We start from the raw sequence: 17,573 nt of genomic DNA, 5'->3' as shown, positions 1-17,573 counted from the left end.
TCCCTGTCATCCCCATTGGTCCTGCCCCTTCAACAACGAAAAGATGATAAACCGTTTATTATCCTTTCGTTGTTAAAGTTAGTTTTGTAGCTGCTGCTGCTCGTGGAGGGAGGAAACGCTCCTCCGCCATATCTGTGCATTTATTAAATGGGAATGATCTCATGTAAACCTGTGCGGGTTTCTTAGAATCTGATTTTGGCACTTTGATCTTATGCAAATGAATTTTGACTCCTTACAAATGATCTTCTATTTCACAGCAGCAATTGGAGGGTAGATAGTAGAAACTCTCATGGACGACTGAATCTGGTATGTAATTAATTCCTCATGCTGAGTGGCACGAGGACTCGACCCTGATGTATAAAAGACTGGTGGCAGCAGAACCCACTAGCCTTGGAGGACTCATGTCATCACCTCCGCTCTTGAATTTCTAAACTGTTTGAACTAGATAGAAAATATTGGAGCAGACGGTTGGTCATGGATGAGTTTTGGTGTTCAACTTGGCTGTTTTTCAGTGAAGGGTCTATGATTCCAAAAATAATTCTTTATATCAACATTAAATCTGTGCATTCGAGTTTTACCATACTTCTTTAAAGTAGGTAGAATATTAATATGAACCGAAAAATCGAGGGATGGTGTTTCGTGGCTTTCACATATATGGGTTTTAATGGAATTTGCGTCATATAAAGATAAAACACCAGAGTTTACACTGTTAGCAGAGTGTTGTGGGAAGACTAAGTGTGAGCAAAATTAACAGTTGTTAGCATACGCTTAGTTACATGACAATGGCAAAACTTTGGCGTTAATGTCTGAAAACTCTGGTCTCATTCATGAGGTTTGATTGTTTGGTTGAATATATGTCTTGCTTTTACAATATTATTCTTATTTTTCTGTGCTTCAAATGCTGAGTTGGCTTGGCAATTTTGTTAGTTTTTCCAGATTTTGGTAGGTCCTCGTGTTTAATTCCCCGCAGACTGCATCTCCTCTTCGAAATGCAGGGATTGGTCCTCAGTGAAAGTTTTGTTTAATGAATGTTTTGTATTTGCTCTATGAAGAGAAATTCGGATGCTATGTCACGTGCATTGACCATATCAGACCGTGTAAGCAATTATGAACATAAGCAGTGTAAAAGTAATTATTAAAAGAGGGTAAGACATATCACCAATAATTATCCCATACTGTGTTTGCTATTACAGTCACAGCCAACATAAGGAGACGTCCCTAAAGAATGTATGCAATAATGACCAGAAGCAGCATTAGAAATAAGGGTTCACTACAAATGAAGTATTACAATCACTTAGTATTAACGTATTATAACAGGAAATGAGCAAATGGCCATGTGCCACCCTTGAAATGCAGTGATAGACTCTTAAATCGGCTCTGGCATTGCTTACAGAGTCTCTACTATTCAACACACACCATGAGATTTTGAATTGGTTGGCTGCTCATCAGACTCCAACTACAGCATTCTTTAATGGTTCTTAAGGTTGCTGGCATAATCCTTGGTCCGCAGGGCTGGTGCTTCGCAATGGAAAGTGGATTTTCTTGTCATCCCCCTAATACAGCCCTAAGTTATTAATTTTGCTTGTCAGGGTGTCTGTCAGGGAGCAACTAAGGGAAGCTCCATTTGCTTTGAAAGGGACACATAGTTTGCTCCCAGGTAGGGCTTATGAGTGAGCCTTCAATTACTCAACTGCTGCCAAGGGAATTTCAGGGAACGTCACAGGAGAAAACACTGTTGCAGCTTAATCTTGTGTTTAGAGCATAAGTGGAATCATGAGCCTTGGGACATCGGCCCTACCCCTCTTAAAAAAAAGAAATCATCACCAGCTCTGTTAGAAATTGGTTTGGTGGTTGACTGGGGTTGTTAGCCAGCAACCAAAGTCCTAGTCAGGGTAAGGCACAAGCAAACCCCAAATTGACCTGTGCTAACCCTCTGGTAGGTTGGCACAGAGCAGCTGGGCTTAATTTAGAGGTAATGTGTGTTTGTGCAACACTTCAAACATAAACAGTGAACTCACCACACAAAAAGATTGCATTCCACACAAGGAAAAATAGATCTGAATTTAATTTTTTTTTTTTTTTTTTAAAACACCAAAACTAAAAAAATTGAGATATTGAATTTCAAAGTAAAAATAGCGCCAAGAAGTGCCATTGGGGATATCTGATTGCCCCAGACCAGGACGATGTGAAAAGTTAACACTGACAGAGATGGAGGGTGGGCTTGCTACAAAGACCTAGTTAGGTTTGCTGAACCAAAGTACCTTAAATCCTGGTTGCAGAGCATTGCATGGATCTGTCTCGAAGATGCATCTCACAGATGAGGCACTGTGCTGGACCGAGATCAGCTAAGGCTGCGTTGCGAGGTCCTGTTGTGTCTATCACATTCCCATCAACGAGGCTAGCTATTCGAATGCCTCTATTGAGGATGCAGTGCGCAGTTGAGATGATGCACTGGCACCGAAGAGCTGTGCAGCTGAAATGCGAAGTTTCTGTGTCATCATCAAGGCTGCTGTCGACAAGAGATGAAAGGAGATTGTTCCGGGATAAGCGTTGTACAAGCTTTATGTGGGATACAGAGATGATGCGAGTCTGTTGTGACTGGTCCTATCCACACAACATCAGCAATGCGTAGGTTCTGCTTGAGGATGTGCCACTTATCTGAGAAGATGCATCAGTTCTGCTCGGGGAATGTGCAATGGCCCGAAATGCATTGGGATTGTTAAACAGGTCTCCATGTACAGTGAATCGAAAATTCAACCTGAAGAGATGTGATTTCATTTCATGTACATTAAACAACCATTTGAACTACACTTGATTTCTGGTGATACATGATGACATAAAGGTCAAAAACATACAGAACATTGGTTAAAAACGTCTAAAGGCAGACAAGTCTCTGGCATGAGTCGTCAAAGTAGTGCTGTAAGGGGACGCTGCTTAGTATAGCAGTGCAGCTTATATAAAGTAAGAAAATGCCAACTTTCTGAAAGAGGAATTTTTCTGAATTTTAATTTAAAATCTGGTTCACCATAAGTTTGTATTTCAAGTTGTGATTCCAGAGACACCAAACTTTTAAAAGTCTGTCTTTTCACAATTGGTAATTACACTTGTAAAATGTAATGAGGCAATCCCAGTGTTATCCTACGGGAGACATAGGACTTGCATTAGGGAAAATCAACTTTGGGAGCTTTTCACTAGCAGGACATGTAAAATTTAAACATACGTGTCCTGCATTGTAAATACATTGCTCTCTGCCCTCTGGGTTGTCGAGTTCCTGCCTCAGGAGGTGTGACTTATACATATTAAAAGTGAAGGCTTGGACCTTGCAAAAGGGTTATTTTGCCAGTTCGGCATGGCAGTTTACAACTGCACACAAGCTCTGCAATGTCAGGCCTAAGACATGGTTAGATGGTCTATTTAAATGGGTGGCACAATCAGTGCTGCAGGCCCTCAAGTAGCATTTAATTTAAAGACCATAGGCATATGTAATGCACTTTACTAGGGACGTATTAGTAAATTAAGTGGGCTAATTTGTGATAAGCCAGTATTACCATGTTTGGGGAGAGAGCATATTCACTGTAGCACTGGTTAGCAGTGATAAAGTGCACAGACCCTAATAATAGCAGCACAAATTAGGGCACAAAAGTGCAGGAGGTAGGGAAAAAGTTGGGAAGAAGACCACTGTAAGGCTGTCAGGTCTAACATGGTGCATGCTGGGACGATAGGTGCATATTTATACTTAAGGTCATGTGCATACTATCCTGACGCACATTGACACCATATCTTTGTTACTGCACTTTTCATTAATTTAAAAATAACTTTATGGACAGAAAAACTAGGATGATTATGTCTGGTATCTTCCATCCTAATGAGATTTACAGGTTCCAGTATTTTAAAAGGCAGATACTGTATTATTGTGACTTAGTTAGCAACAAGAGCCAGACTAGGAGTGCTCAGATAACCGTACAGTAAATTACCATTCCATGCTGTGCTCTGTTCTGCACTCTGTGTCTGAAATTGTAACTACCTGGTAGTAAATTGTTTACGCTTTCCGGGAATCATGGATCAGGTATTCTGGAAGAATTCCTTCAGTCTGAAAATGAGAAAAACACGATTTGTAAACTGGTGAGCAATATAATAATAATAGAAAAAAAACATTAAAAACTGATCTGTTTGGCTTAATTGAGTTTGTTGGAGTGCTCTTTATAGGCTGGTATGCGTGTTATCCAGTGATTTTTTTTATTTTTTTTATCTGATCTTAAATTAATTGTGTTTTTTTTCAGTACAAACTAGTTAAAGAAGCACTTCATGAGCGTGCCAACTTGCTGGAAATTGCTCCCCATCTATCTGCACCTTTACCCATCATGCTACCCGTTTACAAGTAAGAAATCTTCTTTCTTAACTGCAGTGTTGTAGAATTGTTTTAATGGCTAGTAGGGTATCCCACAGCTTATTTCTATGAAGTAAATCTATCTTCTTTCTTTACGTAATTTTAATTACTTGCCCACATATTACAAATAATCAAAATGATAACAAACAATCAGCCTTATAGCATTGAAGCTACATACTGACAAATTAAAGTAACAGAGTTGTTAGACTGTTCTCGGAATATATGTCAAAAATCTTGCCCAAATTAGTTTGTGGCCACCATCCATACCCCTTGAGAAAAAACAACTCTTAGCTAGGGCAGCCATTTCTCTGATGTTAGATATTCAATCAATCAAATGCTTTATTTCAACAAATTGACATAAAAGCACATATATAAAACATCAATTTAAGAAAAAAGAAAATTCATTATGTGGAATATATCAAATAAAACTAAAATAATACACATCACAATTAAAACAAGTACAAATGACCCCAATAAATAAGTCCTGTGAGGGAATAACTATCAAATATACAAATTAACAAAATGCATATTTCTAGAAACACAAGGATTGACTGATTTCCCAGTGTAAGATAAAATACAAGATACATTGCAAAGCAGTGCATATTTCTTAAAGCACAGAAAAGATTGACCCCATAGTGTAAATCCTTGAGAATTCCTCAATCTAACAAGGCCACTTAGACAGGAGAGCTTTAATTTAAGCACATTCTGGTGGGTTCTCCACATCGCTAATAAGTAGCAGGACAAAGCAAACACTATACTCTGAGTTGTATCAGTTTCTAAAATCTGCAATGCCACAGTAAATTCTCTGACCCTAAGATTTCGGCAGATGGTTACACACCATCTCCGTCTTCCCAAATGGTAGCCTGAGTAAATTCTCTGACCCTAAAATTTCGGCAGATGGGTACAGGCTATCTCTGTCTTCCCAAATGGTAGCCAGGGCAGACAAAAATAATATGCCCCTCCATCCCCTGACTTAGGCTTAACATTGGACATAAAGAATCTCCCTCTGCAGGCAGTTGCCCCCCACCCCCACTTTGCAGTAAATGATGCAAGTGGAAGTGTGCCATACTTGAATTGTAAATACAGATTCCTCGCTGAGGGAGGTTCAACCTTGTTTAAAAAACATATGGACTTAAATGCAGCTTTAAATAGGAGAAATGCACCGTAAGGGTACTGCTTGAAACATGCTCAAATAATTGCATCCCCTTAAATTGCTTATATTTTGCTTTTAGGATCAATTTACTGATTGTTGATGCTTCTCAGGGATCACTCCACAGATCATGACAACCCATCTTTATAAGGATCTCTCTCACATAGCTAACCTAGGGCATGCTTCCAGATCCCGCAATACCCAGGACTTCCTCCAGCCCATCTTGATAGATCGCAAGCTCTTCGATTGTTGAGATACGCTTCCAGAACAACAGGGGCATCACCCCTGCAACCTCCAAGTATGGCTTGACATCTATGTCATCCCAGTAGGAATCAGTGGGATGCTAATTGGTAACCCTACCAACAGACGCAAAAAACGATTTTCCACAATTCGCAGTGTTCCCATATCTTTATGGCCCCACAGCTGTGCTCCATAAAAAGATGAAGCAAGCAACTGTTGTTTATAGATCTGAATCACAGGCACTAAAGGATGAAAGCAAGACCTATTCAACGCTCTGGTCAATGACCCTGTATATTGCGTCAGTCTAAGCTTACGTTTGGATCCAATCAAGATGTTCTGTTAGAGTCAACCCCAAATAGTCAAAAATCTGAACTTGTTCCAAATGGATCCCTTGTAACTTTGTTTTTGGTCTCCTGCTAGTACCAGGATTATTCAGGACCATATATTTGGTTTTGGCTACATTTATTTTGAGTCTTCTGGGCGCAAAAGTTCGTAAAGCGGTCTAAGATCTTCTGGAGCCCCATGGGTGTTTTCAATAATAGGGTGTCTGCGAACATCAGGGCCGGTACCTTAATGTTGGCCAGACAGGGTGCATCTCCATCACAATTATTAAACAAAAATGTATTAAATCATTAAAAAATAGGGTGAAAGCGTTGGAGGTAGAACACTCCCCTGCCTTAAATCTCTACTAACAGGGAAGGCTTTCATGAACTCTCCCATCTTTCCACAACGGACCAGAGCATATTTGTAGCTGTGGAGTTTTATTATGGCAGCTTGGAGGTCACAAGGAACCCCATCTCTTCTGTAACATGCCAGAGTGTATCTCTTGGAACCAAATCAAAAACCAAACGTAAGGCAACAAAGGCAACATATAAACAATCACCTACTGCTTTCCAGTATAGGAGCTGGAGTCTAAAAATATGATCTACTGTACTGGTGCATTCCTTAAGCCCTGCCTGGAGGGAGGATAAATTTCCTCTGTTAACCCAAATTAACGGCCTCTCCAATATAACTCTACTAAATAACTTTTGGGAGCAGTCAATGAGACTAATTGGGCTGTATTTGCATGGGTCAGATAGAGAGCCTTTCTTATGAATTGACACTATCTCTGCTTTGCCCATGTTACCGGTAAAGGGTCCCCTAATAGAATAGAATTAAATAGAATAAAAAAATTAAGGCGCCCAAACCTTCACCTCCCCCTTATACAAATATCCAGGTATCTTGTTGAGACTAGGGGCTTTGTTTGAAACTATCTTTAACACTGCCCGTCTTATCTCGGACAGTTTTATTGGTACAATTTTTGTTTGTGACTCGGTACTCCTCCTACTATGTCTCCTTGCACCCTTAACAATACATCAGTGCTCTCGTTTCTGAGGACATACAAGCTTGAGGAGTGAGCAACCTAAGCAGCAGCTAGGACATTCACCTCTACCAGGCTTCAGCCCTCCTTTGACCCTGTTGCTAGCAGATTCCCGAAGACTTGCTGATCACGTTCTTTGGCTGCTTCAAGTAGCCCTTCCCACTGTCTTCTGTCCCAGTCTTTTTATACTGTTCTCATCTTTCTTATTCCCCCCATGTTATGTGTCTGTATAGCTAACATGAGGGCAGCCTTAGCAATCCTATAAGCCTTATTGTACCAAGATGCTGGGACCTTCCTCCTGAAGGCATTTTTTGTTACATAAAAAATAATACCTAAATTCAGCAAATAGATTATTGTGAATGGTTTCGACTTGTTCTAAACAATCTCCCTGAGCCACTTTCCACATTATAGCATCAAGCTGTTCAATGCTGCGTTCAACAAGCCTATATATACCTTCAGCTGTACCCTGGAAGTGGTCATAGAGGCCAATTTGACACAGCGCTTACTACTGGAATTTTGCAGCCTACAGTCAAATAGCTCACCAGCCCTACCCCTCTTTCACTGCTGGAAATTCTACAGAGACCACCGGCGCATTATGATAATTATCCCCTCTGGCCAGTACCATAATATCATTAATATACAGCCAAACCCATAAAACCACCAGGATTTAATCGATAAGGCCAGGGCTAAAAAAACTCATTAAAATGTTACTAGACCTGCAGGTTGAGTAACTTAAATAATCTACTCGACCTAACTGTAATGTACTTGAGCCGTAAACAGGTCTCAAATTGTGTGATCTTAGGCAAATAGTTTATAGAGTTGCCTTTTTCTTAATTCTCACATATGATTGCACCTTCAAATATGTGAGCTCAGCATTTCTGCAGTACAAAAAAACCTCTTTTGTTTGATTAGGTAGACTAAAGTTTGCTGCATGCATCACAAGAATCTAGCCCACATACCCCCGAGGTCTAGCCCACATAACCTAGGACTTCTTTTAGTTTACTGATAACAATGCCATCACGGCAGGAGTGTTTCTCAGTTTGTTTAAACACTCAGTTCTAATAAATATATTACTAAACCATGATGTGGTAATATATTGTCATTTACACTCATTAACTTTCCAAAAAATGTCCAAAAACCTCTTTACTAACTTGCAGCTTTACTGATAAAACTATATAGTGTATTAACAATCTGTGAAAATTGGGTTTCAGAAAACATTTCCTTTGCACATCAACATGTAAGGTTTTATGTTTTGTTGTAATCCTAATAAAATATTTTTTCATCACACAGAAATATAAAAAAGGGCTTTCGCAAATGTTGACATATATTTTGAAATGTTTGCACAGTTGACTTAGTCATTTAAATGTTGTGTGTTAGGAAAAACCTGACACTCTATATCCTTTTATTTCACATTCTAAGCAGCATGTCACATGGTTCACCTAACAAAGCCCTGGAACTCTGCCGTCAGAAGGAAAGTTAATTGTAAGAAAAACTGACTTTAGACCTCTGTCTGTGAACACAGGGCAAATGTGACATGAGAACAAGACTTACAGGCATCTTTTATTAGGGACGAGTAAGTATTAAAAATAGCTCGACCTGATCAAATAAGGCTCACCAATGCTAGTGGTTGAGTGGATTTTTTGAGCCCTGAAGGCTAATTCCTGGGGTCCGATTGAAAGTGTGTCTTCCTTTTTTATCAGTTGGAGCCCTAGCATTTGCTGCCCTCAATCCCTGATTCAATGTTAGTGTGTTAATTTGTACTGCCAGGGCACCCTGCTTCCTAATAGGCGGTATTCCCAATGGAGGGATCATCCAAGCAACATCCTTTTCATATGTTATGGGGACAGAGCAAGAATCCAATGGTTCAAACTGACAAAGCCCCCACCCACGAGCTTGCCTACTCCCCCCAGTGCATTAGTCATGTGCATATTTAAATGCTCAGCGGTTGAGGAATCAGTATTGGGGCCCCCAGGCGTATATAAACATTATAAATATAAACATGCAATGATCCAAAACTTAGAGAAACACAAAGAATATCATCCGAGAGGATCATTATTTCTTGTGCCATACAATTGAGAGTAGTGCTCACCCAAGTCACTAAACCACCTGAGGGTTTCCCCCCCACCCCCCAGTAACAGCTAGCTTACTATAACTAGTATAGCTCGATCGCTGGACGAGCCTGGTTGACCAGGTCCCCTGGAAAAGACAAAATTGCATGAACATCTATAAACTCTCTATAAACTCAGCCCATTCTGGGATATCTGCTTCATTACACAACCCACACCACGTTTCATGATATAAGTCTCAGTGGTTTTGCAGGAAATTCTTTTGCAAGGTTAGCACGATGCAGTGGGAAGATCTAACTGCCTCCAGGCTATTGTGTGAAATCCGAGGACAAGATCTACGAGCATCTGCAATAGCAGATCCTCTATAAACATTCGTTAATTGTTCATTATTAGTGCACTGCTCACCCCTTCCCTGTACCAAAAGATTACTGTGGTCAAAGAGAGCAAGACTGTTGCTGCAACCCACCAATAGTTCCAGCCCTCAAATTCACCAAAGGGATAAGGGGGGGAATACCATGCAGATCAAACAACTTCTCCACACCCTGCATGTGGGAGACCCATCTTTGCGATTTGCCACCCCATATACCTCTAGGACTCAACTTAATCAATGATGACTCCTGATTTCCCCAACCATCAAAGTACTCCTTTGTGATAACAGATTCTAGTCTATTAAGTCAATCTACCCCATCCAGTGGGTCAAAGCGATTGTGTACAGGAATTCCTTGTATGCCTGTTTATCTAGGATACTTATTAGGGCACCCCACCAGGTCCTTAACCAGTTGCATTTCCCTTTAGTGGGACATCGTAACTTGTTTCGGGACAGGACCAGGCTTAAAGAAGTACCCCAGTGGAAGGGACTCAATAAGAGTTTGATCACTGTGACCCCAAGTATGTCTGAAAAGCAAACTCTGCACCAGGCTAGGAGACTTAATGTTTATCACTTCCCAATTACCCTGTTGATCAATTGGTCCTGAACCCAATCAGGCCATCCTGAGTGTTAAAAGAATATCATTTGGCATTGCCTGAGGAACATTTCTATACAGAACAAGCCACTTTAAGCACTTGTTGATAAGTTATTCCTGATTCTCTCTCTGTGCCTGGCGCAAGTGAGGCACACCTGCTAAAATTAACACATAAGGACAGCATGCAGGTGAGATATTTATGAAAGGTTGCTGTTTGAAAGTGTCAGTTGAGTTGGACAGTGTTGAACTTTAACCCATCCTCTCCTTCCCCCTCAAAGAGTCTGAAACACCCTCAGGCCTCATAACAGGAGGGACAGAACCTTGTGGACAGTTTGGTGTTGTGTGTCTTCTGAGTGAACCGAGCATCTTTGGCCAAAGGCAGAGAGGTCCTATCTCCTTCCCTCACCAGAGGTGTAGGATTAATATATTTCCAACCGGGGGACCACCCCGGGCCAAAGTAGTTGGTTGTAATCGCTTGTTCACTGATGAATTAAAGTGGATTATTTCCTTCTCAATCACTGGCTGCCTGGCCAGGATTGGAGCAAATTCAGCCTTCAGAACGTCTCTGACCTTCATTACCTCCAGTAAATCACTAGCGCAACGAGGAATAGGCCCAGCCTCCTTTTGTGCTACAGGTTTACAGTCAACAGAATCTGTATCTGGAGTTCCCCTTTGACAACTCACGACAGCTGCTGTTTTTCCCTGGAGGTGCCCTCCTGACTGATTGGTTAAGTTAATACAGTTCGGCTTAGCCTTTGGATGTGCACCAGTAACACCTGTTGCTGAAACGTCAATACAGGGGCTCATAGTTGGAACTAATGGGGCAGGTTGATCCAATATCTCTTCTGATGGTAAAAGACTTGCGGAGTCCTGGATTAAAAGGCCATCCATGGGAGAGCTCACCCCTGCCCCTACCCCTAAGGACAGCCTTCTTTCTGTTAAGGCAATTTCCGTGGAGATAATCCCCACAGCACGCTGCCACATTTTATCAATAATCGTTGCGGGGGATTGACATACTAAAGTCCTCAGCACCCTTCCTCTTCCCCATGCTGCCACATGAGCACCAACGTAGTATATAAAATTGCAGTGTTTACCTCTGAGGTGAGTTAAAACTCAGTATCACTATACATTAATATACAATACAGTATCACTGTGGAGGTGCCCAGAGGATCAAATTGATAAAAAACAGTAATCGAAGGGAGGAAGTGGAACCCACACTTACCCCCTGGAAACAAAGCGTCAAAGTGCAGGCCCAACCCAGCCTCGTCCAGCTGTGGATGGGCACAGATGGGCCTGCTCTTGGCCTGGACTTCGCCAGGGTGTGTCCTGCACTGCAGGGTCCATGCGACCCTTTATGCTCCTTCAGGAGCACCGGGCAATCATGAAGCAGCTTCCTTGCCACAAAGGCTGCAGGGAAACAAAGACTTCGACCCTAGGGTCCTCCATTCGCACGTCCTGTGCATTGGGGTCCAGGAATCCCTTTATGCTTCTCCAGGAGCGTCAGATAACCAGGAAGCAACTTCCTTCCCGCAAGAGCTGCAGGGAAACAAAGTCTTCAGCCCTTTCATCCCCCATTTGTGCGTCTCAGGCAGCAGGGTCCAATCGTCCCTTTTATGCTCCTCCAGGAGCATCAGGTAACCAGGAAGCAACTTCCTTGTCGCAAGGGCTGCAGGGAAGCAAAGTCTTCAGCCCCTGGGTCCTCCAGTTGCGCATCTCTCAGCGTTCAGCTTTTCCTTTCTCCTCTCACTGCGCAGAACTATTGATCTACCACATGAAATAGCTTTTTGAGTTGACAGCCTGTTGTTTATGTTGCAAATCACATGCTTACATAGTTTAGTATAATCGCTTGAGGATCATACCTTATCCCATTAACCACAACTATAAATGCTGTTTCCAAATTGTCTTTCAACAGCTCTAAAACTGGTGGTCATGAAAAAAAGATTTGGGTGCGGTGAATGATCCTTTTCCCTTGAGCCATCCCTAGCAGATGTCACTTTGACATGGTTTTAGTAGTTTCTTTCGAGTCTGAGTCTAATGTAGAAGAGAGCATTTTGTTGTATCATTTTCCCAGGCATAATAGTGTTTACTTTGTTTGCTATATTTTATTCCTTTCATTTAATGGCATTTGCATGTTCAGCTCTTCCTTACAATTAATTGTGCTTTTTGAAACTGTATTAATTGTGTAGGATGGATTAGCCTATAATGTGTAGCTACATTAACGTTTAGATCGTTAGCATCTGAAACAGTTATCATTTTGATGTGTTTGTTAGATAATGTTCTATTGCTCTTTTAATTTGCATTTAAACAACAATGCAGAATTTTTTTCAAAATGTATTTGTATCTAGAGCTTTGTTTTTATTGTCCTTTCTCATGGCACTCAGTTTAATATTTTCTGTTTTCAAAGTCTTTTTCTTGATACTTACCTTGAACATTCTGTTCAGCCAATCTGTGACAGACTGAAATGTGACAGTTCTTGAGAATGTCCTTTGTTCTCTTGTCCTAATGAGGTGGAATTAGGACCAGCCTATCCCATTTCAGTTACATCCAGATAGGAGTACTGTTCTAACGGCTTTAGGATTTTGCTTTTTTATTGAGGTATGAAATGTTTGTGGTAATATTTAATATTTGCCAGACCAAAAACCGACTTTACATAACTTGCCACTGTCTTTTGTCTCTTATTATAATAAACCTTTAAATATGTATCTACCTTAGAAAGATTGTTTTGTCAAAATTTGTTAATTCTTTAATGATGTGTAACACATACATTTGTGAAGTAATATTTAAAATTTGCCAGCCCAAAAACAGTTGTGGCCTAATTTGTCACTACCTGTTTTCTCTTAATATATTAAACCTTTAAATATGTATCTACTTTAGAAAATTTGCAAATAATTTAATGATGTTTAAGACATATTAATTTGTGGAGTATCATCATTTTGGTCAGATAGATTTTTTTTGTCCATACTCGTGTCAAGAGACTTGTCCGTCTTTAATTCTGTCAGTAATTTTTCAAAGTTTTCATTTATTGTGTCACCCTGTTAAACCTTCTCCCAAAGTACTTAATTGAATAATCTTGACATTAAAATTGTACCATTGTGTTAAAGATTTAGAAACTCCTTTGAAAGTTGCCTTTCTCAAATGTCTCCATTCACTTTGTAGCCAGAAATGCTTCTGACAAAGTTTATGGTTCTAAGGTTGCTTGGAATACAGGTTTCTAGAGTCTGGGAGCAATCAAGTGAGAACAGTAAAGACTCCTTCTTAGTGCAGTGTGGATTCACCGGTGTCATACAACAGCCTGCCTTCTCTCGTCTTTGTATTGAAAATGATTCTGACAAGTTGCTGTTTGCACATGTCATATGTTTTATAGATTAAATTGCATTCTAAATCACATTTGATGTCGGAATTGGTACAGGTAATCTCAATTAAGGTTGTTGGCTGCTCCTTCAGGGTCAAATCCAGTGTCCACTATTGTCACTGTTTTTTTTGTTTTGTTTGCTGAGATCTGTAATATCACACAAGGAAGCGTGTGCTAGGGCAATGTTTTTCACAAATCCTGTTTCCACTTTGTTGACAAGTTCTTTAAATCTAGTCTGGTATTGTAATATTTTGTCAATACTGATTAATGTTCTTAATGAGATATTGGCCTACAGCTGTATTATAGTCTTCTTCGTGTTGTAATGGAAGTTTCCTATTACAGTATTCAGATTGTAGTGTGGGAAGTAGAAAAACATTAAAGTACATGTAGAATTAACCCCCAAAACACCTTCCTTTGGCACCTTGTAGTTTAGGATAACATTAATAGAGTTTCTGAATTTGCCTGAACACAGTTCCTTCTTTTATATAATATGCTTTGTTTCTGACTTGGAGGGGAGATTCAGTTTTACCAGAAATTGTTACCTCATCTTCTGACACTTCTTGACTTGTATGTAATTTCTGTAAAAAAATAAATAAAAAAGTAAACTCCTGGCTTACTTTTCAGCCATAAGGAACTGGTCTGACACACTTTTTTAATACATAGCTACATATCACATCAATATAGCAATGCCTTTGCCTTGTAAATAATGCAGGCTCATCTTTCGAAGAATATTGTTTATTTCATGCATACTCTTTTCAGCCTTAGACTGTCTTTGAAGATGACCTTCTTCAAAGCGCACGCTCCTTTTATAGAATTTTAATTTACAGCTTTATTTCTTTTGTTTTTTTTCCTTTCGTTTTTGTTTAAGAATAGACCATACCATAACTTCTCAAATACCAGTTTGGAGCACCATTGTTGTCTTCTGCAAAAGTCTTGTTGATATCAAGAACATTTGATGTTTCCTCTTATTTTGCATTTTGTCCCATTTCTTTAACATTAAAAACTTAATTTCCAAAAGTTGTGAATCCGCTTTCCATCTTCGACCAACGTCATTTCCAGTTTAAAATGGTACTTTGTCAGTGACATATGGATGTTTCATAACTTAGAAGAGACAATTGAAAGTTAAGAATTAAACTTATGTTTTTATTCTAGTTTTGAATGTGTAAAGAGGCAGGAAAGTAAATTAGACCAGTAATCGAGGTTTGAACTTGATAAGATTAAGTAAACCAATATACTGGGGCATCTGACAGCTCTACGAAAAAAATTATAATTTGTACCATTACAAGTATATCAAGTACTGTTAGAAATAATGTTATCACTAGTGTTTGTGAAATTGAGGACTATAGACACTTAAGCACTAATGACAACAGCACTAATAGCAAGAATGGCAACCTGGCAGATAAGCAATAATGACCAGAGTCATGAGCAATAATGGCCTCTAGCTCTGTTTGCAAAAATAGCTTTTGAGTTTTTTAGCATTATTTGAGTGCTTGCTGTTGGGCCTAGCCCTCTCTGAAGACCCAAAACCTTTTGCCTGTACCCTCTACTTTTTGCTGAATGTTTTTGTTGGCCTTCAGACTCTGTGTACATTACCACTGCTAGCCAGTGTTAATGTGTTTGTGCTCACTCACATGGTTAAAGTGGCTTATACCCGGTTGACATATTTACTTTACTTCTAAGTTCCCAGTAGAGTGGCCTACCGTATTCCCAGAGCCTGTAAATTAAATGTTGCCAATGGGCCTGCAACACATATTGTGGCTCCCACTTAAGTAGCACCGTAAAACTTCTTGCAGGCCAGCCCATGCAACTGAATGCAGTTTTAAACTGCCATGTCGACTTGACAATAAAACTTACTTGCCAAGCCCTAAGCTCCCCTTTTATTACCTTTAAGTCACCCCTAAGATAGTCCCTAAGTAGCCCATAGGGCAAGGTGCCTTGTAGTTGAAAGGTTGGACGTGTACTTCTTAGTTTTACATGTCCTGTTAGTGAAAAACTCCCAAATTATTTTTTCACTACTGTGAGGCCTAAACATCACATAGCATAACTTTGAAGATTACTTCTTAAATTTAATAAGCTGTACTTTCCTATTGTGACCAAGTAGTTATGTCATATTTGGTGTCTTTGAAATCAAGTCGGGTGTTCTATTAGAATTTTTTAAATGCCACTTTTAGAAAGTTATAAAGCATACAATGTTCTTGGAGGAGTCATTTCCATACCCTTATTTCAATTATATTAAACAGTTATGTCACAATCAACTATAAATCAATTCAATGTATGAATGAATCTTCAGACAGCGTGAAATCAGTTTTTTAGAAAAATGAAGTATTTTTTTATATATTAATCAATATTCTCAAATCAACAAAGAGATTCTTTAAATATTTTTATACAAATGCACTGGTGACCCCTCAGCACCCAATCCCTTTCCATCTAAGGGGTAAGAGGGAGAGCACCAACCCTCCTGACTCTCCAAGCACAAAAGTTTTTGAGTCCTATATGTAGTCTTTCAAGCAGTCAGAAATTGCTCCAATTGGACTCCAGCAGCTCATGCGATGAATTACGTCATGGAGGGTATCAGGTCAACGTTTCAGTCTTCCAAGGCTCAAACCGTCCATGAGACTATCCTCAGGAAAATTTATCGAGGTAGATTAAATAACAATAATTGTTGCTCAACAACATAGTAAATAAGCCACAATATTAAAACACTCTACATAGCTAAAATTCACAGGTAAAAACCCAAACCACGCTGTACATGCAAGTAAATAGTCAGTGCTCCCATGTAACTGACAAGAATTAAATGCCCCCAAACACCGTGGACTAGCAAAGACCTACAGCCAATTCCAAAAGTAAGACAACAAAATAATACTTGCTTTAGCGTCAAATTGCCCAAATAAAAACCAACAAAAAACACTGCTTAATTCCTTCCGCCCGGCACACCCAGCTAAACAGAAAACAGACCAAATAAAGGGTAAAGCTCTAGCAACTGATCTACCATTGCCAGAATCCAACAGGACCGCTTACCACTGTTGAGTTACTCCATTGTAAGAAAAGAACAATGTCATCTACATGGAACAATAAACGCCAGTCCATTAACCAAATTATGGCACTCAAAATAAACTCCTGATCACTATTAAACATAAATCAGCTAAACATAAACCATCACTTACTTTGCCACAAATGAGAAAAGTGAGAAAACTCCTCCTGGGCTTGAATAAATCGGAAAGCTCCGTAACACAAGCCATCATCAGGCGGTCCCTCTTAACCAGACGCTTGGAAGGCCTTGCCCCATGCAAGTTATATGACCAGACCACACAACTGGACCGGCCTTCTTGGAACAGTATATCTCTCATAGGGTCTATTCAGATGCGACAATCTAACACATTCCTGATCAAACCTAACATTCCATAGTAAATATGGGCAACAACATTTTACCTAAACAGAAATACTAGTCCTGTCAAAATCATAGTCCTCAAGTGTCAAAGTGAACAAAAGATCCCATAGAACACGGAATAACCTTGGTGGCCATATAAATAATCTCCTAATACTGTAAACCATTGCATAAGGCCCCGTTAAGGATCAAAAACCAAGGGCACATAAATACTATGTCAAATCAAGTAGAGCATACTACAAGTGTTTGAAAGGATTCAACCAGTCACCACAGTCAGTGCCACCCTCATAGTCATAAACAACCCTTTTTGTACCTGCAGCCTGTTTTGGGTCACACGACTGGGTGTAACTGACAGACTTTGTGAATTACTCCTAGACAGTCACACAATGAAGGGATTAGGTGTGCTTGAATGGGCCATCAGGTGGCAGGATGGGGCGGAGCGGAGCATAGCCCCACTTGCAACCATACAGAGAGTGGTCTGACTTTACCCAGATGCCTACCACTTCCACACTGTCACAGCGGCCTGCTTAGAGCGAGGTAGGGGAATCAGGAAATTCCATGCACTTCAAAGCCGCTGTCTAGGAGCTTCTCCCACCTTCCAGAAGGAGGGCACCAGGGTATAAAAATAGCACCTCGGACACCAACTCTTCAGTTTACTCCTGGACCTGTGG

The 17,573-nt window shown here is 40.1% G+C and overlaps 1 protein-coding gene across 1 annotated transcript in view; it reads left to right on the top strand.

Moving 5' to 3' along the window:
* GPD2 (glycerol-3-phosphate dehydrogenase 2) overlaps positions 1-17,573 on the top strand; it is a 1,016,859-nt gene that overhangs the window by 455,417 nt on the left and 543,869 nt on the right. Inside the window, exon 5 of the mRNA XM_069225155.1 lies at positions 4,281-4,378. Coding sequence (XP_069081256.1) covers positions 4,281-4,378 — 98 coding nt within the window. The remainder of the gene's footprint in view (positions 1-4,280; positions 4,379-17,573) is intronic.

This window comes from Pleurodeles waltl, chromosome 3_1 (genome assembly GCF_031143425.1).
Source record: "Pleurodeles waltl isolate 20211129_DDA chromosome 3_1, aPleWal1.hap1.20221129, whole genome shotgun sequence".
NCBI classification, from domain to species: Eukaryota; Metazoa; Chordata; class Amphibia; order Caudata; family Salamandridae; genus Pleurodeles; species Pleurodeles waltl.
Note: the sequence above shows the minus strand (reverse complement) of the source record. Positions and strands in the feature narration are given on the sequence as shown.